Source organism: Epinephelus lanceolatus, chromosome 13 (assembly GCF_041903045.1).
Source record: "Epinephelus lanceolatus isolate andai-2023 chromosome 13, ASM4190304v1, whole genome shotgun sequence".
NCBI classification, from domain to species: domain Eukaryota; kingdom Metazoa; phylum Chordata; class Actinopteri; order Perciformes; family Serranidae; genus Epinephelus; species Epinephelus lanceolatus.
This window is the reverse complement of record NC_135746.1, coordinates 10,277,018-10,304,345: the sequence shown is the minus strand read 5'-3', so window position 1 is coordinate 10,304,345 and position 27,328 is coordinate 10,277,018. Positions and strand designations below refer to the sequence as shown.

At 43.8% G+C, this 27,328-nt stretch overlaps 1 protein-coding gene across 9 annotated transcripts in view; it reads right to left on the bottom strand.

Annotated features, from left to right (window-relative positions):
• adgrg6 (adhesion G protein-coupled receptor G6) overlaps positions 1–27,328 on the bottom strand; it is a 145,653-nt gene that overhangs the window by 67,644 nt on the left and 50,681 nt on the right. For 4 of the 9 annotated variants that reach the window (XM_078173707.1, XM_078173703.1, XM_078173705.1 and 1 more), the window contains exons 3-8: positions 26,980–27,327; positions 24,351–24,490; positions 23,950–24,229; positions 19,870–20,043; positions 17,534–17,581; positions 4,864–4,929 (exon numbers count right to left, since the gene is read on the bottom strand). In XM_078173707.1, the coding sequence (XP_078029833.1) occupies positions 4,864–4,929; positions 17,534–17,581; positions 19,870–20,043; positions 23,950–24,229; positions 24,351–24,490; positions 26,980–27,327 (1,056 nt within the window). The remainder of the gene's footprint in view (positions 1–4,863; positions 4,930–17,533; positions 17,582–19,869; positions 20,044–23,949; positions 24,230–24,350; positions 24,491–26,979; position 27,328) is intronic. The other 5 variants (XM_078173704.1, XM_078173706.1, XM_078173709.1 and 2 more) reach the window with 3 other exon arrangements.

The following is a 27,328-nucleotide window of genomic DNA, read 5'->3' as shown; positions in this document are numbered from 1 at the left end:
TAACCCAAACCATGATCATTTTTCTGTATCTAACCAAGCAGTTTTTTGCGAGTGAGAACATGCTCCAAACAGGTTGCTCTAGTAGAGGCCAAAGGAAGGAAAAAAGATTTAAGTCACACCAACTTGTCTCAAAAACAGGAAATACCCTCCCTTTATATTCCATCAGAGCCATGTTTCTGGATGAAGGCTTTGTTTGCAGTAGCACACCTGTTCTCAGAGGAGATTCAGGTGTCCTGGTGGTCCAGAGGATACAAACCTGATTATCAGCCTAAAGACGAGGACTGATTTCTGGCCAGCGCTGTGGGTGCTGGTCTTCAGATGACCCTGCGCTCTGTGGACCAGGATTTAACGTGCAACCCTGTGAGTGCTCTCCCATGCCCTGCTGACCTGCCCGGGCTGCTGTAGTCATTTGTATTCTGGAACACAACCTTAATTGGCTGGACTCCTTTCCTCTCATGAGCACAATCCCACAAAAACTGACCTTTAGAAAAATGTCCCTCTGAGGCCTCCATAGAACAGGATAGTGTGAGAACTGACATTTAGGGAGTGGGGTTGGGTCACGTCGTCACTTGGCCCCCAGCTACTGTTCTGCCTGACTGCTACTGGTAAGTACCAGATCACGTGATCTCCTGGATCAAAGGTGATTGGCTGGAGTGAGATTTTCTTTAGGATCTGTGTATGGACAGTTCTCCAGTTTTAATGGTTTTGGCTGGACAGTAAGAGGTTTACTGCTGCAGCTGAACAGCACCCTGGGGTGGTTTCCTTTAAAAACGTTCTCCGGTTCCTTCATGTATGTTCCCCTCAGGGCACAGGGGGGTCATTTAAGGAAAATGTCATTAACAGAGTACACTCGAGGCGACTCTTTTCCATGTTGTTTGGTGAGCAGCAGAGTGTGAATGCTTATTAAACTAAAACCTTTCTACACCTTTTTTTCTCATCTGCAGATACTTGAGCTTGTGAAGAAGGTTTGGTAACAACAAGCAGAGCGGAGCACCTGTTTCCATTTTCAGGTTTGTCCTCATTTTGACTTGACTGAGATTTCTGTCCTTGTTTGACTTCTTCTCTGCTCTCCTCATCATAAAGCCAAAAATGATAAATGAAAGGACGTTACAATCTGTACAATGCAGGACATCCAGTACCTTCAGACCGCTGATTCAAAAGACATATTTTCCTTCGACCATATTCAGGACATCTAAATGTGTGCTTGTTGCGAGTTTTGAGAAGCCCGAAGTGACTTCATCTTTTGTCCAGTCAACTGATAACCAGTTTATAATGATATAAAACAGAAAACTGGAAATACTGCCCTGTGGTTGTATGACTCCGCCCACCAGTCCAGTTTCTCTGACAGTTTCCATCCATGTCAGTGAAAACATGGATGCTTCACACACAGAAGATCTATACAATCAGCACAGTTTCAAGATTAGAGTCACCAATTCAGTATCTGACCAAATGTCTCCCCTTCTGTTCCTGAGATATGACATTAAAACATGATGATGTCACAGTCAAGCTGACCTTTGACCTTTCGGATATAAAATGCCAACACTTCATTATTTTATCCTGTTGGACGTTTGTGTCAAGTTCTGTCATAATTAGGGAATCAATTATTGAGTTATGCATAAAAACATGTTTTGTGAGGTCACAATGACCTTGACCTTTGACCATCAAATTCGAATCACTTCATTTTTAAGTCCAAGTGGACGTTTGTGCCAAATTTGAGGAAACTTCCTTAGGGCCTTTGTAAAATACTGTGATTATGAGTATGAGATGAATGCAAGCACACAGTGACTTTTGCCCACCAAAATCTAATTAGTTTATCGCTGAGGTCCAAGTGGATTTTCTGAGAAATCATGTTCACAAGAATGTGATGTAGGTACATATGGACAACCCGAAAAAATTATGCGTGGAGGCATAAAAAAGCAGCAAATCTAAATAGTGTTGAAGCCAGAATGAGCAAATGTTTGTTTTAGTATTGAAAGACTATCAAAACTTTGTGTCAAGTGACTTATAGGTTCATTTTAGCATCTCTCTTTTTTTCTTTCTAATCATATCATCATCCGTTCTCCAGTTTCTTTGTCTTTGATCTCCTCTGATCTCTCCTCTTATATTCTGGTCTCCTTTCTCTTCTCAATCATTTTCCTCATCTCTCCACATTTGCCGCTCTCATCCTCCAACATCTCCCTCTCTTTTCCTCTTCAAACTCATCTTTGTACTTATTCTGAATAGTTTCACAGTAGTTGGGAAAGTTTGGAGGCTGGAACATGTTCTGGGCTTTGGGGAACATGAAGGTTCTCTGAACCAAACCTGAGGCTGGTTGGGGTTACAGAGTTTCTTTTAACAAGATGTCCAGAATCCATTTTGGGGATTAAGCAGCTTTAGAAAGTTCAGGAAACTTCGAGAGCACTGGGACTTTGTTAATAAGGCACACAGAGCAGAGACTGACAGTAAAACCATCAGCCTGTGAAGCCAAATGGGAGGCATGTGGAGCTGATGCTGCCAAGGTTGAGAATCTGATTCCCTCTGGGTTCACCTGTATGAAACGTGTGGTCATGGAGGAAAACCTTGGTTATATACATTATTCTTGGCAGCAGGTGAGGGGATCGATTCTTTGTGTACATCTGTGAATAATTCAAGGCACTCTCCCAGCAAGGTTCATCTCTCTGAAGATGCATCAACTAACAGCTTGGAGCTGTGTGTTGAAAACTCTTCGAAAGGCTCAGCGTGGCTCAGATGTACATGATGACAGAATGGAAGTGAAATGAGACGGTATATTAAAATAATAATCCCTAATGAACAAATGACGCACTCTTAATCAGGCCTGTCATGATAATTATGCTACTGACTTAACTGCGATGGACATGACCTTGATCATTTTGCTGACCTCCATATTGCCCATTGGGTTTACGTGTGTTTGTTCACATATGAATGTCACCAACATGATGCCAGGATAAACAGCAGAGTTAAAAGACTTGGGTGCAACGAAACTCCTATTTTTCCCTCTCTCCACCCCCACCTACTGGTGTGAGTCCGAGGAAAAGTAAAACATCACTTCAAAGATATCACAGTGTAGCTTGCCGGTAGCCTGCAGCTGCACTATTGTGTGGAAGAGGCACAGTCCTGATAATCTTTAGTTCGCCAACCCCTGGCCATGAGTCATAAATATCATTGCTTGTAGTTTAACCCTCCAAAAACGTAATCTTCCACTCCATACATCCACCGGCATGCTCCTGGGAACTGACTTTAGCACACTGGCCGGATTACTTGAGGAAGCCCGAAGAAAAATAAAACAGTTAAAAGATGAGACAGTGTAGCTCACCAGTAGCCTGTAGCTGCACTTTTGCTGTGGAAGAGGCACAGTCCTCAACTTCATCCTCCATTCTGTAAATCCACCAGCAATCCATCTGGCTCCCAGGCTGGCCAGTCCTGGGAGCCGACTGCAGCACACTGGCTCTTCTCGGAGCTTCACTAAGCCTGTCTATTAGTCCCAAGAGGCATCAAATTTTGTTTTTAACAGTAATTTTGGGCTACTCCTATAAAGGCACGATTATTTTACACAAATGTTTCTTACGTTTTAAAAAATATATAATTTTTTTTTTTTTACATTCCTATTTCTGTGGCGGCAGTTAGCAGCTGGGTGCAGTGGTTAGCATTGTTGCCTTACAGCAAGAGGATTCATGGTTTGAACCTTTGAGTGGGGGTTTGAACCCCGGCGTGGGGTGCATGTTCTCCTCGTGTCAGTGTGGGTTTCCTCCAGGTTCTCCAGCTTCCTCCCACAGTCCAAAGACATGCAGGTTAATTGGTGACTCTAAACTGTCCGTAGGTGTGAATGTGAGTGTGAATGGTTGTCTGTCTCTATGTGTCAGCCCTGTGATAGTCTGGTGACCTGTCCAGGGTGTACCCCGCCTCTCACCCAATGTCAGCTGGGACAGGCTCCAGCCCCCCATGACCCTTAACAGGATAAGTGGTTATGGACAATAAACAAATGACTAATTTCTAGGACAATATATCATCCGACAAAAGTAGACATCGTGACAGGCCCACTATAAACTCAATCCACAAACTGCAAGAAGCTGCAAGGAATGGTTGTCATGGCTGACTGACAGCAAGTTTTGGGAAACATTGATACAGATATGTCAAAGTGATAATTGTAAGAAGCACTGATGGCAGATGGAAGGGAATTTTTTGCCATCGCTGTCAGTTTGGGGAGGAGAATCAGTTTCTTACCCAAGAATCAGTAAAGATCGTTCTATTATCTGTTTAAAAATATCTTCATTCGTTGATACGAAGGTTTCTGCCGACCCATTGCTCTTGGTGATTTGGTGATTTGCAGATCAAAAGATGTCTGGACATCTTGGTTGGGAAGTAAAAGTTTTATAGGGAACTTATCAGATCGAAGATGTTTGATTTAGCTCAAAGAACTGGTGCTTTTGATTGGTTCGCTTTGTTTCAACTGTTGTGAAAACTGTCAGTCAAACTCTGAAAAACAGCACTGAAACAGTGGATGTGACGCCTTTTACGAACAAAGTTTTCAGGTCATTTGAAGATTTCATTTTACTCTGTCTTAATACATTTAATACATTAGTATTTAATCTAAAAAAGATCTTACTGCATGTTGAAATTAGATTTACCTTAGATGTCTAAATGTCTCTTAATGTGCAAATCTGATCAGTGGTCAGTGGTTTCAGTTGGCATCATTTTTAAACTCAGGATAATCCCTCATGTGAGTCTGTATCTTAGTTTGTCACAGATCACATGAGGAAGCAACATGTTTCACTTTGAGATCCTCAAACAGACGCAGAGGATAAAGACGGTTCAGTATTTTCCTAGGACCAGTGTTCAGCATGCAGATGTGTTTGTTTTTCCTACCTGGGCAGCCCAGTCCCGGGGAGTCACAGCTGGTAGTGAGGGGTGTGTTGCTGGGCGGGGAGACACCTTTGAGGAAGGGAAGGGGAGATTAAAAACAAAAAGGTTAATCAGTTAAAATGATTAGGGAGCGTGGTTTTAATGTTGGGACAGGTTAGCAAGAGAAGTCATGTATTCAGGCTCAGTCATTTTAATGCTCTGATATTAATTCACACACCATTTTGAAGGGTGATGCAGCAGTACACTATTACAGGATGATATTAAATACTTGGTTAATTTTACGTTTTACTAATGAAATAAGAAGATACTTCCATTTGATCATTTTTCAAAAATAAAAATCCCCAGCTGAAAATGTTGACTCTTCTGGTTCTCACTGTGGTTTCTTGTCTTCCTGAAGTACTCATGGACCCACACAGATTTCCGTTTCTCTGTGACCAGTCTCCAAGTGCCCCCACTGATCCATCTCTAATGCAGATTTTACGGTAAAGATCTGTCAGTTTACTTCACAGCAAAATAGCGGTTGCCTGGCAACCGGTCTGTCTGATCTGGGGTCAGGCTTCAACAAAAAAAGGTAGTGCGGTGCACATGTTGCAACCTGCAAAATACAGTCTGTGGGCTCTCTGAGGCCTAATTGTTCAACATGTTCGTTGAGCATGTTAGCCTGCAAAGGTTAGCTACTTAGCTGTGAATGGGAATGTCATTAGTTTTGCAGGTATTTGGTCATAAGGTCAGTAGCCTACTGGACCAATCAAAGTTTTGATGATGATTAAGGGATTTGGTTAGTGGGACTGGTCAGATCCATTAATGTCGTGCCAGTCAATCTAACAGATGTTGAGCCATTTGTCAGGATAAGCAAAAACTTTGACCTGCTGGTGGCGCTAGAGGAAGAGTCAGAGGATCACCGATGTCAGTGGGATTCTTCCTCTGAGGGAACATGAATATCTGGACCAAACTTTACAGCAATTCATCCATGAGTTATTAAGATATTTCAGTCGAGACCAGTGTTTCATCGCCTCTACAATCACTCCAAGAACATGTTACACCTTCAACAACACATCCTCACTGCGATCTCGTCACATGTCTACGTTTGGTCATGGACTTTCTATGTCCACATATGACGTCCAAGGTACCCTGGGTGTGTTGGCTGTTGACTCCACATTCAGTGAATGTAGAGTCTGTAGGCAATCCCCGGAGATCTTTCCTCCGGAAGAAGAGCGGAAGAGACCTGGTTTCCGATTGTAAGCTGTTTGTAGTCCGTGTGATATTGACCAATCACGTTTGAGCCGGCTGCAGTTGTTGCCAGGTTAAACGGTCTGTGCGGTGAACTAACGAGGCGGAACATAATTGGCATCATTGCAAACTCTGAATCCATTGCAACGGTTCAGCATATTTACTTATATATAAACGGAAGTCGGAAACGGAAATTCGCCTCCTCCGCCCAAATCAAACCGGAATGCCAAAAAATCGGGGGTCAGACGCCAAATACAGCCGATGGGTTCCGAGAATGATTCTGCCTGATACATGCATGCATTGTCTGTTTTCAAAAAACACTTCTGTTTTCACAGGAAATGTGCAGTTACATACAGTCTCTTTCAAAAATAAAAGCACTACGTCTGTACAATACCGCAAATTGACGTTTTTTTCGAATGCACGTGGTTACGTTCAGCCAACACATGCACGTGGTTGGGTTTAGGAAAAAAGAACAGGATTTGGCTTTACAATCTTACAGGCCACCGGCCACCTGGGTGAAAGTCTGTGATTATTGGACCCATCCACCACCCCTCCCACCTGACCTACTCGGACTTCGGCCGCCTTAACTTTTGTTGTCCTCCTGTGTTTCTCCCTTATACCAGTGTGAAAGGACGTTGTTTTTTTTGTCGGTGTCTGACGCTGGAATTCACTGATCTCAGGGTGACACAGGGTGAAGGGGTCTGAAGTTAAAGGACCCGAAACCGTCGGTGACCCCTGGTACTATCACTGATGATGTGTCCAAGTGCATCACTAGATGTATGTATCTACCCTAGCTCCTCCCACATTCACCCACAACAAAGCCGGTAACAGCTGTATCAGATGTGAACATTATCTCAGCTTCAATTCTGGTGTAGTTTTCATCACAACACATGATCATTTATCCGTCCACATACTGTCTGAACGTCTCGTCCTGTTCAGGTTTGTGGTGAATGATCCCAGCATGCACTGGACAAGAGCTGGATAAATCTCCTGTCTGGTAATATGATAATCTATCCGTCAAAATGTTTTCCAAAATCTTTCATTCTGCATGTGAGAAACTTTCTGACAGTATTTTTCTGATAGCATGCAGATACGTGATCGATCAGACTCTGTGGGCTGTGGTGGGACGCAGATTGGCTTCTTTCAGGGATTCAAATTCCTGATGTTTTATTTCAGGGACAGTCTGTCTAACCAACTGTGTGCTCACAGCGGCCAAAAATCAAGCGCTCCTCAAGTACTGTGGCCATTTGAAATGTAATCCTGCTCCAGCCCACACATACTGCACATTCACAGGCCTTTAGAGGGGAGTGGGAGAACAGGCGGGCAGTGAGAGCAGACGCACACACACACACACACACACACACACACACACTGTGTAACAGAAGGAATGTGTTGGAGTGAATGTCAGTAAATCATTGCAGTGATCAGCCAAGTGAAGAAGCGGGAATTCAGTAATCGTGGCTGGCATGTGGTTCAAAAGAGGTGAGGAGGGCTGAGGATTGTGCCCTGTCATAATCTACCTCTCTCCATCTTTTCCTCCACCTGCTGTCCTTCTCCTCTTTCACTTTTTCCTCCCTCATACCTCCCTCTCTATTTCTTTGCCTCTTCCTCTCTTCTCTCTTCTAAAAGTCTCTCCCTTCCTGTGCTCTGACACAAGCACAATGTCATTGGAGCGGCGATGTTGGAGGTTGCAGCAGAGAAATGGATGGTGTTCGTTCAGGTGCTTCGTCATGTTTTGTTCTCCAGCTAAGGAGCCTTAGGCATAAAGATAAACGACTTCACTGCACGTGTTTTATCCTAATGAAATGTTGCTATATGACAACTTGTCCCATCCTCAATCAGGCAGCCTTGACCCTCTCCTGTTTTTTTCTTCAACGTTTCATGAATTAAAGCAGATTTATATGTTTGCGTCGGTTCTACACTGTAGCCTACACGCGGCATATGCTGCTGTGAGCACTTATTCTTGTGCGGTGGTGTGTCTATGTCACTCTGCAGTTACACCTCCAAAACGCTTATCGGCGATGGGATTCCTGTGAAGTGCTGTAAAGTTTGACTGATTCAAAACACACATTAAACACACATTAAACATGGCTTAATAGAGACAATTTCAAACACAAGTACACAAATCAGCTTCACTATAACTTGCAGGATTCACAGACAAGCACTTGTCTTTATCTGGACACATTTCCCCACAAATACAACATGCTAACGTTATTAGCACGAGTCTATTACATTTTACATTGTATAAATTAGCCTAGCAGCTAGCAGAGATTTCCTCTGCTCATATGAAGCCAGGGACAACAGCAACATTTAACAAAGGTAACGTTGAAAAATTTGGCTCCATTACAACTCACAAGGTTCATTGACAAAACAACTGTCTTATACTAAACACGTTTTCCAAACAAATACAACATGCTAACGTTATTAGCGCAAGCCTATTGCATTTTACATTGTATAAATTAGCCTAGCGACGAGCAGAGATTTCCTCTTCCCATATAAAACCAGGGACAACAGCAACATTTAACAAAGGGACCGTTACATAATTCGGCTCCATTACAACTCACAAGGTTCACTGACAAAACAACTGTCTTATACTAAACACGTTTTCCAAACAAATACAACATGCTAACGTTATTAGCACAAGCCTATGGCATTTTACATTGTATAAATTAGCCTCTGGGCTAGCAGAGATTTCCTCTTCTCATATGAAGCCAGGATAAATCACACACGGGACTTAAAATGCTATTTCAGTGGAGGCTTTACTGTCTTCACAATTTATTGTTTCTTATCTGTGAAATTAAAGTAAATAAAAGCTTTGTTTCCACTGAGGGAAATGGTTTCAGCTTACAGAAACAGACAGGAGGTCTGTGTCACTGCGACGTGTAGTTACATTTCTGGGGAGGTGCGCGTCAGGCTATGCTGTAGGTGTTCACTGGAAACAGTGAAGCGGAGCTACAGTTGCAGCTGGACGAGGGCATTTAACTGGACTACTGTCCTCGTCCCAGTATACAAGCACGGGAGGGGAATCCATTTATTGACCCAAGTATGTGCGACTCCTCTACGATAGGTGGAGATACGCCCCCTTTCAGCTTGTTAGTATTGGACCTTTTTCCTGTTGACCTATTACATCACAGACCAAACAATGGACAAACAAGTTAGCTACGGTTAGCTAGCAGCTAATTGGTGTCATGGTGGACAACTTTACAGCTCTGTACATTTGGTCTGTCTAAAAAGTCACGGCTCTGGATGTAGATTACACCATGTTGTTACTGGCTTCTTCTTCTGTTACACATTTAATGCTATTGGACTTCTGGGTCAAAGCCCGCGGAGGAAACTGTGGAGCATGCTCAGAGCGCCTTGGCCAGTTTGGGTCTGACTGACTGTATACATGTTGGATTTCCAGATTGGTCCCACTGTGACAAATTCACTTTAGGACCATTTCACTCACACTAACACGTTTACACAGATTTTAAAAGTCTGGTTTTAGTCGGACTAACACAGTAAATCCATTTTCTCTGATGTCATTGAAATGTACTGAGTCTGGGCTCCATGCTCGTTCCGACAACTTGACGGACAATTGCAAAAGGGCGGGGCTTAGTGACAGGTCAGAATATTTCGAGGGGCTTATCTGTAGCATGCTTGACTGAACTTAACTGTGCCGCACAGTTAAAGATTATAACTTCCTCCATTTTTGAGTCTCCAACTCTTCATTCAATCAAACGTCAGCACTTTTGAGATGATTCGCAATTTGCATGTTAAACTTAATTAAAAGTTAAACTGAATGAAAAAGCTCTGAGTGGATTTAGCTCATTGAGCAGTTTTTCTTATTGTGGTGAAATTTCATCATTATAAATGCTGGCTGCATCTTCATCACCTGTCCCTCCTTCATTCTCATCCTCTTCCTCTCTAATTTACCCCAGCTTTGTTCTTCTTCCCCTCCTTTCTCTCCCTCCATGTTCTCTTCTTCCTCTCTTCATTTTTCACCCCCTCTTGTTCCCTCCATTCTCGGCTGCTATCTTCCTGTGAGCAGCATGTTGTGATTAGAGAAAATGAATGCTGCTTTGTGCCGACGTGCGGACCTGCTGAGCTCTTTAACTGGACAAAGTGTCGGCCAGGATGGACGGAGATAAAGAGAACAAGCACTAATAATGAGCCATAATTAATCCATTCATTCAGCACCAGGTACGAGACTGAAATGTAGTCATTACTGTGAAAATGTGTTTTGATATCTGCAAGAAGAGAAGTGCACATTTCCATGGTTTTACTGTCTGTCACTTCTGTGAAAATGTCCTATGATGGACGCTCATTAATCCTGTTGAAAGTCAGAGACAAACAGCACTCTGTAAGAGAGGCAATGTTTTAGACACTTAAACGATTGAAAAACAAAAATAAACATTAATTTCCAGCCAGCATGTTTCCTCTGTACGTCTTTATCAAGGTGTCACTGCAACGACAGCAGCTGATGACGTACAGTATAATGAATCTAACGACGCAGCGCTGGGCGTCGCTCTCATTACTGGAAAAACATGTTGATTATCTGCAGGGAAAGAAGCTGTTACAGTCGTATTTAAACGAATGTGGTTCACAGCTAAAGTAATATTCTGCTGCACTTTCACAGAAACTGATGGTTGACACTTGCAATAACACTGCGGCATTTTAACCAATATTCAGTTTATTAAGCTTTTCCATTTGCTGCTCCTGACACACAGAGCCTGGTCGGATTTTAGTGGGAAAAATATCTCATTCTGAGCAGGAAAAGAGAGAGAGCGGGATTTAGGTTCTCTCTTTGTGGTTTGGCAAGGTCACAGATGAATAAACAAAACTCTCTTTCCTCCTCCGACTGTTCGCCGGTTGGACGTCCAGATTCACACAAATATCAAACACATTTTAAATCAGACTGGGATGGTTCATTTTTTGTAAGTTGCTGTTGGTGGTTACACAAATAACCTTAGCACTAAGGTCTTTAGTTAAACCCCACAGTTGCTATCAAATATATACGTCACAGTTTATAGACCAGACACCCTACAGAGGAAACTCATACCGGCTGCTTGTATCTGAGATCTCATTCTTTTAGTCACTACCCAGAGCTCATGACCATAGGTGAGGCCGCACCAAACCAAAAAGCAAACAGAAAAAAGCAACAAAACAAAAGGCCTATAATAAAAAATAATCAGTATCAGCTTGTGTATCTTGATCGGTAACATCAACGTGTGAGTACAAAGTTAAAATAACTGATAAAAATGACAGACAGATCTACCAAAAAAGAGCCAAGCTGTGAAAAAACTGAATGATCCTTTAAAGGTCCAGTGTGTCAGATCTAGGGGGATTAACTATCTTCTATCAGTAAGGATTACAGATTACAGATTCCAACCATCTGAAACTTCTCCTGGTTATAATTCCTTCAGTGTTTATTGTTCAGGAGCTGAATTATCCACAGTGGTCTCTTCCTCCCACAAACAAACACACCAGGGGTCTCATTTATAAACAGTGTGTAGGATCCATACAGAAAATGCACATATGGACAAAAGCTAAAAATGGCGTGTGCCAAAAACTAAATGAGACCCAGTTGATTTAAAGTGGTAGAAACTCTACATACAGCTGTTTCAGATAATAACAAAAAAAATAAAAATCTGTTTTTCTGATGTTGCTAATCACGGACGGGCTTCTAACTACAGTGGCCGATGCAAGGAAAATGTCCTTATCTAGAGCCAGTGTTTGGTTTGTCCGTTCTGGGCTACTGTAGAAACATGGCGGAGTAAGATAGTGATCTCTGTAGATGAGGACCTGCTCCCTATGTAGATATAAACAGCTAATTTTAAGGTAACGAAAACACAACGATTGTGATTTTCAGCTGATTAAACACTAATATATCCTCCTGAATACTATACACTGGAGTTTTAAGGGGGAATCAGACGGACAAAGTGTGTGTGTGTGTGTGTGTGTGTGTGTGTGTGTGTGTTTAGGCATCCATCTTTCCCCTCTGGCATCAATAAGAGATGAAAGACACACATAAAGGCTCACAATGTTCAAGACTTAAACAAACTAGTTACGTAATGAAGCATGGACACGCACATATACGTAGGCCTATGTAAGCACAAAACACACACACACACACACACACACACACACACACACACACAGCCTCCATCAGCAGTGTCCTCATTAACAGACCGAACAGGAACATAGCCTATAAATGTCTTCAGATGGTTCAGAGCGCTCGTAAAAAGGAAACAGCATTTCTAAGGTAAACAAATGAAGCGCACCTCTGTGTGGAAAGAGATGAACCTCAAAGCTCTGGTGACAGGACAAGAACGTTCCCTGCACAGCCACGGTCTCTCCCTCCCTGATGGACACTACTATCCCGTCGGCGTTGCACCGTCTCTGTTATCAAATTCCTCCAAACGTTATATCCCACCTGCCTTCACTGTTTCACTCAGAGATATGTCACGATACTGAAGCTGGACACTCAAAATACTGTTTCATCTGGACTTGAGCTCTTTATGACCTTCAGAGTTTATCTTTGATTCAGAGCCTGAATCAAGATTGTCTCTCAACATGGAGGTGGAGCCGACAGCTAGCAGCTAACATTGCTAACAGCGCTAATAACTGCAGAACTAAAGGTTTAACCCTACGCTTCTGCAACGATGCCATCCTGACCCACGATGGCAGTGATGAGCTAACCTCCGGGATACACACATATACTAACACACGTGCAGTTAGACTGTCTACTACAGTAAAGAACAAAGAGGGTCGGATTACAACACACACAGATGGAGCGTGACTTCACTCTGCTCAGGACGCCATCACCCCACTTTATCTTTACATAGCAAACAGTAGTTTGCTGCAACATCAACGTTCTGAATGTCACATACAGAACATGAATGAACATATATGTTCTGTCAATGTTTGGTCTGTACAGTATCTGCTCCAGGTCACAAAGCACAATGAGTGATTTCATGGTTGTACGTTAAAGCAACTCACAGCAACCATAGTGTCTCTCAGACTGAACCTTTCAGTAAGAGGCAGAATGTGAAACTTCATCTCCAGTCTCAGAGTCCTATATATTACATATAACAAGTATGTTTTCTTCAGGACGGCATGGTGGTGCAGTGGTTAGCATTGTCACCTCACAGCAGGAGGGTTCCCAGCATTAACCTGAGGTTGGGGAGCCCTTCTGTGTGGAGTTTGCATGTTCTCCCTGTGTCAGCGTGGGTTTCCTCCAGGTGCTCTGACATGTTCTCCCTGTGTCAGCGTGGGTTTCCTCCAGGTGCTCTGACATGCTCTCCCTGTGTCAGCGTGGGTTTCCTCCAGGTGCTCCGACATGTTCTCCCCGTGTCGGCGTGGGTTTCCTCCAGGTGCTCTGACATGTTCTCCCTGTGTCAGCGTGGGTTTCCTCCAGGTGCTCCGACATGTTCTCCCTGTGTCGGCGTGGGTTTCCTCCTCGTGCTCCGACATGTTCTCCCTGTGTCAGTGTGGGTTTCCTCCTCATGCTCCAACACGCTCTCCCTGTGTCAGCGTGAAGTTTCCTCCTCATGCTCCGACATGTTCTCCGCGTGTCAGTGTGGGTTTCCTCCATGTGCTCTGACATGTTCTCCCTGTGTCAGCGTGGGTTTCCTCCTCATGCTCCGACATGTTCTCCGCGTGTCAGTGTGGGTTTCCTCCAGGTGCTCCGACATGCTCTCCCTGTGTCAGCGTGGGTTTCCTCCTCATGCTCCGACATGTTCTCCGCGTGTCAGTGTGGGTTTCCTCCAGGTGCTCTGACATGTTCTCCCTGTGTCAGCGTGGGTTTCCTCCTCATGCTCCAACATGTTCTCCCTGTGTCAACGTGGGTTTCCTCCTCATGCTCCAACACGCTCTCCCTGTGTCAGCGTGGGTTTCCTCCTCATGCTCCAACATGTTCTCCCTGTGTCAGCGTGGGTTTCCTCCTCATGCTCCGACAAGTTCTTCGCGTGTCAGTGTGGGTTTCCTCCAGGTGCTCCGACATGCTCTCCCTGTGTCAGCGTGGGTTTCCTCCTCATGCTCCGACATGTTCTCCGCGTGTCAGTGTGGGTTTCCTCCAGGTGCTCCGACATGCTCTCTTCGTGTCAGCATGGGTTTCCTCCTCATGCTCCAACATGTTCTCCCTGTGTCAACGTGGGTTTCCTCCTCATGCTCCAACACGCTCTCCCTGTGTCAGCGTGGGTTTCCTCCAGGTGTTCCCACATGTTCTTCTTGTGTCAGAGTGGGTTTCCTCCAGGTGCTCCAGCTTCCTCCCACAGTCCAAAGACATGCAGGTTAATTGGTGACTCTAAATCGTCCATAGGTGTGAATGTGAGTGTGAATGGTTGTCTGTCTCTACGTGTCAGCCCTGTGATAGTCTGGTGACCTGTCCAGGGTGAACCCTGCCTCTCACCCAATGTCAGCTGGGATAGGCTACAGCCCCTGTGACCCCCAACAAATTAAGCGGTTATGGAAAAGGAATGAATGAATGTTTTCTTTAGTGTATAATCACCTTAAAAAGATAAATCGTTGTGTTTTTGTTACCTTAAAAAGACACTTTTATATCTACATAGGGAGCAGGTCCTCGTCTACAGAGATCACTATCTTACTCAATAGACAATATATGGTGCTATAACAAAGCCAGGGAACACACCTTTAATGTACCATACATGTGCCTAAAGTGTAAATGGTAAATTAATTCAGTTTGAAGAAGTTTGAGGGCTGTTTTATTTGAGCTATGTACTGAATGCTAATCCTACAGCTGCAAACTGTTCCAACTATTTTTATTGCAGCTCAGCAAAGACCAAATGTGATCATTAGGACCTTTATAAAAATGTGTCTCCAGGACTTTGGCCAACATATAGGAACATGACTCGATGCACCAAAGGGAGGAAACCTCAAAGCCACGAGGGAGAGACAGAAACAATCCTCAGTCAGCCACCAGCTGTAAAACTTCCATTATTGAGGGTGGAAAATGTCAAAGTTAAATTACCTTTCAAAACACTGCTGTCTTCAAACAGGACCTACGGTACCTATCTGCTCTCATCTGTCCTGGAGCTCTGCAGACTTCCATGTAAAGACTGAAACACAATATTTCACTCAATCCGTCCCCACAGCACTGCCCTGTTTCACCACTCTGTTTACCTCTATACCGTCCTCTTTGTGTCCCTGAACACGACATTTATGAGTCTTTTACTGTTCCTTCGGTTTGTGACCCTGATTTGAACCTTCTGCACAGAAACCTGTCAAGTGTTGGAGATGGTTTTAATCTGCGACCAGCAGACGTCTGAAAAAGCAGAGCCAATATTTCACCTTTGTTTTCCAAACTAATCCTCAGTTTCTGTTTCCCGCTGCTGCAATCACCCAGCTTCCCTTCAGGGATCAATTATGTTCATCTCATCTTTATTTATTACCAATTCTGTAAATCAGTGCAGCTGTGCAAAGGCTGGAGAGCAAAGTGTGTGGCACTATTCAGCCTGTGTGTCGATTATATTACAATATTACAGACAGAAAATACTGATTGGTATTTACTATTATACTGGTTCTTCATGAGATCCCAGAGCCTCGGGTAATCCTGACAGGTCTTTGACAGGTTGCACTGTTTGACGAGACCAAAAACCCTTGATATGTTGAATATTATATGATATATTGTATCTTAAATGTAAGAGATGATATTATAAACTTTTCGGCTTATTTAGGCTGTTTGTCAAATATCTTTCTATATTTAGGCAAGAAAACAGTGAAAAATGTTCTTTGCAAGATCCCAGAGCCTCCGGTTATGTCTTTAGATGATCCTAAGTGCTATATCGTAGGCAACTGGTTTCTTGAAGATGTTTCATCTCTCATCCAAGAGGCTTCTTCAGTTCTAAATGACTAGTACGGAGTTGTAGGCTTTAAACTCTGTGTGGGTGGGAAACCTTGCAGGTCGTTAGGGTCACACGTGAGTCATTGACCCACCCGGCCATCATGTGTGTTGCCAAGGCCCTGACACACCAAGCCGGCAGTCGACCGTCGACCAAAGTTGGGCCGTCGGTGAGCGTCTGTCGGCCTACTTTTTGCGGTGTGTCCCGCACTGTCTGCCCTTCGGAATCGGCATTGGTGGCGTTTCGGCTGATTGAGCATGTTGAATCGGCGGCTGTTTAGGTTTTATTCCCTCGCCCCTGTAGCGAGTGAATCTGCCTGTAGTGAAACCGGGGCTAACTGGTGCTTCCTCCTCAGGCTCCACTTCACTCAGTTGCCCAACAGATCTGCGGCCTCTCCCACTTTAACCTGAATAACAAACCAGAGCTAGCTGGGAGCGGCTAGCGTTAGCCGCAGCATGACCAGAGGGAAGCACAGCCAGTTAGCCTCTGCTAGCTTCTGAGCTAGCCCTAACCGGAGCACCGAGCCCTGTTTTTTTAATTCAGGTTCAAGTGGGAAGAAGCAGCGGGTTTATCGGGCAGCTGAGTGAAGCGGAGCCTGCAGAGGAAACACCAGGACCGTCTGGATGTAATAGTCCGTGGAGGTGCTGCGGTGCTTGGCTGCACAGATAGGAAACCCCTCGGCTGACAGGATGTACCACTCTGTCACTCCGCTCTCTCTCATGCAGGCGCAGAACGTACGTGCCACTTGGCCGTCGGATGTAGTCCGTGTAGTGTTTTCAAATGCAACTGACACAGGGCGACGTGAGGCAATGTAGACGACGGAATAGTTGACTTTCATCGCCGCTAGTTCTTTGATGTTGGTTTGGTGTGTCCGCACCTTTAAAACCATCACCTAAAGGGCCCTTTTACACCTGAAGAACATCTCCAGACTCTGCTCCCCTCTCTCCCATTCCTCCGCACACACTTTGATACACACCTTTATTACATCTAGACTAGACTACTGCAATGCTATTCTCCTTGGCGTTCCTGCCCGGGGGTTAAATAGACTGCAATATGTCCAAAACTCAGCTTCAAGAGTCCTGGTATCACATTACACCTTCAGCAGCTTCACTGGCTCCCTGTTAAACAGCACATTTGTTTTAAAATACTCCTTCTTGTCTTTAAATGTCCCCACGGCATGGCACCACCCTACCTCTCCAATCTTCTCCATTTGCACACACCGCCTCATTCACTCTGTTCTTCTGATGCCCACTTACTCACCAACTCCCCCTTCCAGGCTCTATACTGTGGGTGACTGAGCACGACACACAATGAGCAGCAACGAGTGGAATCAGTCTGCATCAGACCATCTGAACCTGACAGTACGATCACAACTGAAACTACAAGTTCATGGTCACCATTGTTCCTGAGCTGATTTCCAAAATGGCTGCTGGAGTGTGTTTTAGTCGCCGTACACAGAGTTCACAAAGACACACTGCACATTCCCATCCATGCATCAGAGCTCAGTTAGCACAAGCACATATACACAAACCTCCGGGACACACAACACACACGCACACACACATACAGACATACATTAGCAGGGTGTTAGCAGCACTCACCACTAGTTGGCGCAGCAGTAGTTAAGTGAATGCAATGAGGGAAGCAGACTGTGAAGAGAAGCACAGATTAGTGGACATCAGTCAAAACACAGCATCAGCGTTGGGTCAAAAACATCACATTATTTAAAGGTATCACATTGATCAGAGGGTCAATTAGTCGACGAGGCGATCAGTTAATAACGGCTGCTTAACGAGAGGCTGGTTAATTACACAAAAACAACACATTACAACAAGGTGAGCACAAACTGTCACTTTCACAGTCCATTAATTATTAAGGCAGAACATCAGCAATCAGTCATTCAGCAGTCACGTGATGACAAGATGAACATGGAGCGTCAGTCAGACGAGAACAAAATGAAGGTTGTTTCAAGGTCCAGGAATTAGACAGATCCCTAAGAAACATGTCAATGTATAAACTTCTTTAGTCTTTAGTAAATATGTACGGACACTGAAAAAATCATGTGGAAGAGTGCGAACTGAACACGTCAGGTCTTATTTTGATTATTTTCTGTCTTGTGTGTGTGTGTGTGTGTGTGTGTGTGTGTGTGCACGCTTACAAGGAAACTTCATGCAGAATCATGCATTTTCCTTTAAACCACTGCAGATCTCTGAGGCATAGAAGCATGCGCCCACACGCGCACACGCGCGCACACACACACACACACACACACACACACACACACACACAGAGGCCTGTTCTCCAGCGGGTACAACGTTGGCAGGAATTCACTGAAACCGCTGTGGCTAACCTCTTGCGGCTACACACTCATTTACAGCTTTAAAGAAGAGGCACACACACACACACACACACACACACACTGTACTCTTAGACGTTTTTCGTGGTAAATACTTTAATACGGTGAGAAAATAGTTGATTATGTACTGTCATAAAAGTCTGTGGCTGTTTGTACCTGCGCTTCTGTGTGTGTGTGTGTGTGTGTGTGTGTGTGTGTGTGTGTGTGTGCGTGCAGTACAGTTTATGTGCTTACATAATGATAAATGATACTGATGAACACTGAAAAACATTAGGGACTGTTCGCTACTTATGAGGGGGAAGGGGTGGTAAAAAAAAAGGTGAAGACATATCAGATGATTTTTAAACACTTGGGAGGGAATTATGCTTTTTATTTTGGCTCAGAGGAGGGGTGAAACAATTAAATGTCTGTATTTTGTATTTATTGTTGAAGACAACATGCCTTCTCATCCTGTCTGTGCAGGTTTAGAAGGCATGCTTTCTTTAAAAATCACCAAAATGACATCGTTTATCAGCCAGAATCTGTTTAAACAGAAATTATCCTTGGATTTCCGACAGTCCTTTGACACATCATGTGTGACAGACACTTCTGTCAGAGAAAAAACAAAACCAAATCTGAGTTGAAAATAGTGATATTTCATCAAAATCTCTCTATTCTACATCTCATCTAAAATTTGGCCAAAAATACCTTTTTGCATGAACTGACCAGCAGGAACGACAAGAGTGAAAAACTGAGGCTTTTTTTCAACTCCAGGATTTCGTCTTCAACTTTTAACTTTAAAACATCAAAGGGTAAGTTTTAAAAACCTAATAACTCATTTATGGTGGAGGGAGGATCAAGGAAAAATATTTGTAGCTTTGGTGAGGTAAAAAACAAACAACCAACCAAACAAACAAACAAACAAAAACAAGTCACACACCAGCTGGTCCCCCCTCCTCTGAAAAGTAAAGAACAGTCCCTAAGCAAATTTTTTAAAATGTTATTGCGCATGATTTGATTTAATTTCCCTTTCAGGTCATGAAGAAGTACGTGTGTGTGTGTGTGTGTGTGTGTGTGTGTGTTTAACTAGCCAACTGGGTTTTTAGAGCAGAGCAGGAATCACTAAGACGTTTGGTCAGCAGCCAAACTGGTGGCTGGAGTCAATTAACTCAGCAGCCGCAGTCAAAACGCAGCAGAATTTGGCCAGAGTCTGGTTGTAATTTTCCACCCTGATAGCAAACACACTGAAACATTTACTGCTCTGAGGTCCTGCATGATACAGTACTGTACAGTGTGTGTGTGTGTGTGTGTGTGTGAGTGATACATGATATTTCAGCTCCACAACAATTAGAAAATGAAAAAACAGTTAATCGACTGTTCCCTCTGATTCATATTTACTGCTTCTCTAATGCAAAATAAAATAAAGATATTTTTGTGACTTTTTGTTTCTTCAGTTAGTACTGTAGAATAATTTAGGACACATAACGCAGGGGCTTGGCGATACCCTGTGGTGAGAATCAAATAAACCCTGACACTCTTTGGTGCGACAGTTTGGGTCGTCCCCTGCTCTGATGTCAGACTGTGATCACTTCCTGTACTCACTGCAGCTGAGTGTGGTGTCAGTCTGGGCCATGGTGGACGGGATGCTCCAGTGGCTGTTGTCCCAGTCGATGACGTTCCCCACCGTGTCGCAGCTCAGCGCGGTGACCTGCTGCACTGTCATGGCATAGTCCCACAGCCGGAGGTTGTAGATGTTCCCGTTGAAGCTGTGCTGCCCTGAACACACACACAGACACACAGACATCACATGTATCAGTCATTTATTTCCTCAGGTTTCCTCAGGGTGTTTCAGAAATGTTGCAAATCCATGAGTTGGACTATTTTTTTATTCCCATCTGGTGTTTCCCACAGTGCAGCTCTGGAAACATCTGTCTGTCAGTCAGACTGAAACGTCTCAATAACTGAGCTGTGATGAAATGTGGCTCAGACTTGACAGATGTTCTTTCTTCTCACCAAAGAAAACTATCATGAAGATCAAAATCAACTTTACAAGAAGGACTAAAAAACAAAATTCAACTCAAACTGTGGAATATTCATTTCTTTTCAGCTAATTTTCCAATGTATGATTACTCCTCACTGTCGCTCTCTGACTACTGCTGCTGCTGCAGCAATGTGAGCAGTTGGTGAGTGTCCACCCGCACACACACAGTGACATGGCTAAATGTTAGCATCACACAGCTAACGTTATGTAACGGTTATTGACAGGACAAAGTCGAGCTGCTTAGATGTTGGTTTGTTGGATGGCTTGGTGTTGGATGTTAGCTGCTGTGTTAGCTTGTGCTAACTGGGCAGACACTGGAGCTAACTGGGAGGAAAGCAGCTCAGAGGTGGGTTCTTCTTTAGTGCTGCGTCCATGGGCGTGGTAGTGGGGGGAAAAGTGGACCTGACTACCCAGGGCCCGAGTAGGGAGAGGGGCCCATGAAAATCCTGATTTTTTTTTTTTTGTGATGTTTTTATTTCAAATGAATTGGGCCCTCCAATTAATTGGTGTCATAATTTATTTCAAATATACTGATAACATCAACTGAGAGAATGAACTTTATGTCACAGTCCTCCCACATATTGGACATTCTGGGGGCCCCCTCTTGGAGGTGCAAAATGGTTTAGTCCGCCCGACAACGACCGGCGACAAGTGTAACGTCAGTGAGCCCAGATTGAATGACCTGGGGGCTAGACATCATGCTGCCCAAAAACCATAAATCAGGGTATCAAAAGAAGAAAGAGAGGAAAGAAAAAGAAAGAAGGCAGAATGAGGGGAGGCAGCTGTTGACTGCTTTCTTTCCCAAAGGTGAAACGAGTTTGCCTGTTATGCAAAGTCCAATTAAAGTTAACGTAGTCCACTCCAGACAGCTGCTGCTGATGTTTGTATGCTCATGTGAAGTCTTTAGCTTAGCTAGTTGCCAACCAGGCTGCTTGCGGCTGTAAGTATAAAGACAGTTATGGACCAGCTAACTTTAGTTGTCAACATTAACCAGATTCAGAAACAAACAGTGGCGCTGGCGCAGCCGCAGCAGCTGGAGCAGCAGGAGCAGCAGTGGCCAGTCCTGGCGGCTCTTCTGAAGATGAGGCTGAGATTAGAGATGAGCAAAGACAAGGTGAGATCGTTGTTCAAGTATTCAAGGGCGAGCTCCCCCCTCCAACCCCCCCTTACGTTGGTATGTTGGTTCGCGAGAGAGAGAGAGCGCTTCCCGACATGAGTGTTGGTTCACGCACGGAGAGAGAGAGAGAGAGAGAGAGAGAGATAGAGAGAGAGAGAGAGAGAGCTGCTGACTGGTAGAATTGCTGCCTAAATGCGACTTGTTTACCTTAAGTTCAAAGTAAGTTAGCCTTTTGGTTCAGTGCGTGTGCTATAGCCTATTGTCTACTAACACAGCAGAGCTGAAAGTGAAACTCCGTGCTGAGACTTAATAAATGATCCACCTAGCAATATTTCTGCTGCATATATCAACATGTAAATAGCCTACCAATATCACTGTAGGCTCAAGTGCACACTAGAAATATATTAATCGAGCAATAAAGCAATTTATTATTTTTGTCTGGTAAAAAGCCTTAGCATTGCAGTGCAGTGCTGTGCTTAAAAGCTATTGTAATGCTCAATAAATTCACGATGTTACCAAAGCCAATGAATAATCATGTTAAATAACTGTGATCTCAATATCAATCAAAAATAATTGTGATTATGATTTTTGCCATACATTTTTGCCATAGATAGATAGATAGATAGAGAGGGAGAGAGAGAGAGAGAGAGATAGATGTAGGTGGTGAGAAGAACATAGAAAAACAATTAGCTATTCCTCTCAATCTGGCTGAAAAATGGCTTAAAACATTTTTGCCTCTGCAACTTGCTGACCATGGTGAATACTGTGTGTTATAGCAAATAATTAGGCTAGTCTAAGCATCTATTGTAGGAAAGCATATCTGATGTTTACTTCACGTTTGACTTTTAATGAACATATTTGCAACCTTTCACATTATCTTTGTACTTGTTCTAAATGGTAGATGTCAAGCGCTGTCAAGCGCCCTCTTGTGGATACTTACCAGTTATGACTAGTTGACAGCCTTAGAACTCAGCCCATAGCAACACAAAAATGAGCCCCATTTAAAAGACAATCTGTCAACATAATAAGCAATGCTTGGCCATATGTTTCATTATTTTTAGCAGTTTATCTTGCACTGAAATGGCTCTAGAAATACAAAGTGAGCTTGCTTTAAAAAGAAGGTTGGGTTATTTGTATGTTAAGAGGCTAAAACCAATTCTTTATTCTTGTAGATGTAGAGAGTTCTGCATCAGATGCAAGGAAGGGTGTAGCTTAAAACCCTATTTATGCTTTTTTATTTTAAATAAATACCCCTTTTTTTTTCTTTTTCTTTTTTGTTTTTTTTGCTCACGCGCCTCGTGCACTGGCATGGATAGGGGCCCACTGACACTGAGAGTGTACAGGGCCCAGAATTTGGTGCTACGCCCCTGGCTGCGTCTAACGTCCGGGATGCAAATTTATACATCCTAGGATAGCGAAGGAATCACCTGCCCTACGGTTCTATGATTGGCTGGTACTCATTGCCTTCGTTGGTTGGACTGGTCAGGTTTAGGAAAGAGGAGTAGGATTGGTTTGGGTAAGAACATCAGGGTAAACCAAGCAGAGGCAGAGTAAAGGCCAAAACACACCGGTGGCGAATGGCGTGTGTCAAAAATTATATTATACAGACAATAGCCATAAAAATACTTCCTGGTAAGTCATAGCTCTGGAGATTGGTTCTTCAGGTGAGAAATCATGTATAATTTGGGGCTGTCGACACATGATAAAAAACATGTTTTGTGAAGTCATATTGACCTACCCTGGAAATCCAGAGTTCTCGCGAGAGCACAATTTGAATTTGCTCAGCGAGTCACTCTGGCAATCAGTAATGATGCTCATCACCTATGCTGTTGGAGCCGAGCTGCACCAATCACATCGGTGTATCTGATATAGCCGGGCCAGAGGCGAGCTAAACAGATGACGACAGCGCTGTGACGATGAAGTCCGGAATCAGTCACTAAACATTGCAAGATGGCTACGGATGAACACCAGTTGTTTGAAACAGCTTTGGCTGCTACAATGAACGAGTTAGACTTGGCTTTTTCTCTAAAAGAGGAACAGAAGACGGCGCTCGAATCTTTCCTTTGCAAGAAGGATGTTTTTGCTGTTTTGCCGACCGGATACAGCAAGAGTCTAATCTACCAGTTAGCTCCGCTGGTAGCGCTCTGGATACGTCACCCTGTGTATTGTTCTGATTGGTCGTAGTGTTATCCAGTTGCGTGCAGTGATATTTTCAAATGCATGCTTGGTGCCGCCCCTCAAGTTGGGCCATTTGCATTACTCATAGCCAGACCCTAAATCTTTCTAAATTTGGGTCTGGATTTCCAGGCTATCTTCGACCACCAAATCTAATCAATTCATTGTTGAGTCCAAGTGGACGTTTGTGCCAGATTTTTAGAAATTCCCTCAGGGTGTTCTTAAAATATCAAGTTCATGAAAATGGGACAGACATACGTACAGATGGAGAGACGGACAATTCAAAAACATAATGCCTGCAGTCATAACTATCACCAGCATGGAGGCGTAAAGAAAATAAAAAACTCACCTCCTAACTGGAACCGTCCACCAGCAGGGACTGAGTGCCCCACAGAGGAGGAGCAGGTCTTGGCCCAGTAGTTCCTGTTGAAATAAACTGCCACTCGGCCATTTGACGAAGTCCAGAGGACACAGAACTGCTTCATTGTGGAGGTGAAGTCAGAGGAGGAGATGATGGAGTCTATCGAACACACCACCCCGTCAACAATCATCTTCATACCAGACTGATCGGAGCCCAGACTCAGAGCTATGTTGTTGCTGCTGTCGTAGTAGGTGAAGATCCACTCTTTCTGTTCAGGAAACAAAAGAACAGACTCAGAAACATGTTTTCAATGTTACGGACAAAAAATGACAAGTTGTCAGAGGTGTTAATGACCCTGTGGCTCCACCCACAGCTCTGTGTGTCTGTACCTGTTTCTGGCTGCTGCGCTCCACCTCAAAACACAGTGTCAGGTGACTGAGCGAAGGTATGGACACAGAGTTGGAGACCTCGGTGACCTGGCTGTTGCTTCCGGATATGGTGACCTTCTGGTTCCTCAGAGCCACGGCAACTGGAGAGGAGAGATGGAGGAGGAGAAAGGAGGAGAGGAGGGGAAGGATGGAAGGCAAGAGGAGGAGGAGGAAAGAAAAGGATGAAGAAAGTACATGGAGGCATTGACGTGAAGTGTGAGCAAAAAGAGTAAGAAAAGGAAAAAGGAGGATGACGAATAAAAAAGAAAACAAGTACATAAAAGTAAGAAAAAGACACAAGGGCACAGAAATGACAAAAACAAGGAGGAAGTAATGACGCAACAGAGGAGAAGAGTGAAGAGAAGAGGGAGGAAAATAAAATCAGGAAGGAGAAAGAATAAAAAATGAAAGTGGCAAAGTCATAGAAAGAAAAACAATAAAACATGTGTTGATCAGAAAAAGAAAAATTAAAGTAAGGAGAGAGAAATGAATTCAGAAAGGACGGGCGATTAAGACAAGAAAGAGGAAGTCAAACAGATGAAGGCGTTACAATACATAACAAGACAGAAATGAACATAAGTGACTGAAAATCTTTCATCCATCTTTGTTTCAGTTAATCGTTTCAGCTGGATGAAAGTTGAATTGATGAAATTTTGAAATACACAAACAAAAATATCCACCACATGACAAGTGTTTGTATTATTCTGCACGTCTGATCAGAGGTGTTGTTGGACTCGAGTCACATGACCTGGACTCGAGTCAGACTCCAGTCACAAATTTGATGACTTTAGACCCAACTTGACAAAATCCAAAAAGACTTGGAACTCGACTCGGACTTTAACACCACTGACTCATGACTTCACTTGGAAGCCTTCTGACTAGAGAATGCTTGATATCTTCCCCTGAGGTCCAAACATTAAAAAGTATGATATTAAAAGTGCCACAAAGCAATTAATTTTCCTTCATTCCCTGAATCAGCTGACATTCATGCTGTTCATTCGCAGCATATCGACACTTCATACCACAGATCCACTCTGTTTGCACCAACCTGACCTCCTCGCATCTCCTCAGAGATAAGCTTCTGAGCGTAGTCTACAAAAACTACACACAGATCAACAAAAGAATAAAAAGCTAAATAAAAAAATAAAAATTGCAGTATAAAAAATGTGCAGATCAGAAACTAGCAGCCCGTTCTCATTCAGGAGTCGTCAAATACTCCCCCTTTGTCAGTGATTTCGGTGTCAGACACCAACGGCAAAAGCCATCTTTCGCTGTGTTATAATACACTACAAGACCGCGTCAGTTTTAAACACTGCCGGCGATGACGTAATGTAACGAGCTGAAAAGTCCCTGTAGGGCGGGCAGAAGGGGTGGTGGATGAACAAAACCTGGATTTCAATTTAGGGGCAAGATGTTCTAACCTGGTCTCACTCTGAAGTCATGCCTTGGACGTCATATGTGGACGTGGAAAGTCCATGACCAAACGAGGACATGTGACGAGGTCGCAATGAGAATGTGTTGGCTATTCACTTCCTGTATGAATGTAGAGCCAAACCAGGATATGTTTTAATGAATTAAACCTAGTGCTTTTGTCGATGTCTGGCGTTGTTTGTGGCATCCTGGAATGTCAACAGCAGATGCAGCAGACTACCTAGCGCAGAATACTCGGACGTTCAAGTCCACTGACAAAGCAGCGATATGTGACGACTTGGAATGAGAACGTGTTGAAACTAGAGACGAAGACACAACTTATAACTTCATTCAACATTTGAAGTTGCACAATGAACGGTAAGTTGAGACTAATATTAACATCGTTAGCTTTGCTAATATGTCGCTAATGCTTTGCTAACGTTAGCTTAACAGCTAAGTAACTTTTTAAAAACTTGATTTGACAGATACTGCAGATACAAATTTCAAAAAGCATTCATGAGCATTTTAAATGTAATATTAATACTCTCGTTAATATTGACATGAGACTTACTTGCGTATTGCAAAACATCTCTGCTTCTGGATATTCATACATGAGTTCTGATGAACAACAAAGTTTGTTTGTCACAAAGTTTTTCCAGCATCAAGACTGACTGGAGCTGCTGGCCGAGAGCAAAACACTGACAGCCAGTGTGCAACGGAAAAACACCACACACACACAAATACATACAGACGTGCCAAACACTGCTGTCAGTGTCCACCTCCTCCTCTGGAGGGGCGATACCTCAGACTGTGTGACGGTGATCCACTCACTGTGGTTTCATACTTTAAATTAAAGCTGCATTAAGAGCTACAAACCAACAGGCTGTGAACACACACCTCTGACTTTCAACACAACAATATGCCTTCTTCCAACTTGTGAAGGGCTCTTTGCATGGGTGGAACATGAATAAAAAATCTAAAATTCAAGTCCTCTTCAGAAACAATCTGGGGCACACTGACGGGCTCGTGCAAAATTAAAATTAAAATCAGCCATTACCATTAGTTCTTTTATTACGAAATAAGAGCATGGTGTTAGTCAAGATAACTGAGATGAACAAACCAGCCTGGATTAGTGCAGCTACATCTGAAGATCAGGACTCTGTTGTCAGCCTGAACCTACCGTGTCTGAAGCTAACACTGAACCCCTTCCTCTGCACGCTGAAGTCGGAGGTAAAGGACAGCTCCATCACGTTCCCCGTTGAGTTCAGCGTCAGCCCGCTGGCCGTCGGACCGCAGAACTTAACGTCTGTGTTTCCTGTGTTCACAACCACCCTGTCGTAGATGCAGCCCGGCGCCTCCTCCAGGTCAAAGTCAAGGAAGGAGAGCTGGATGATGAAGCCGGTGGGGGCCTGCATGGTCCACCTGCAGGCCTGTGAGTTGGGGTATTTCTGTGGGTAGCAGGGCGACGTGAATTCCCCCTGGGCCTCCGTCAGCACCAGGTTACAGAGTGTGGAGCTGCAGCCCAGCGC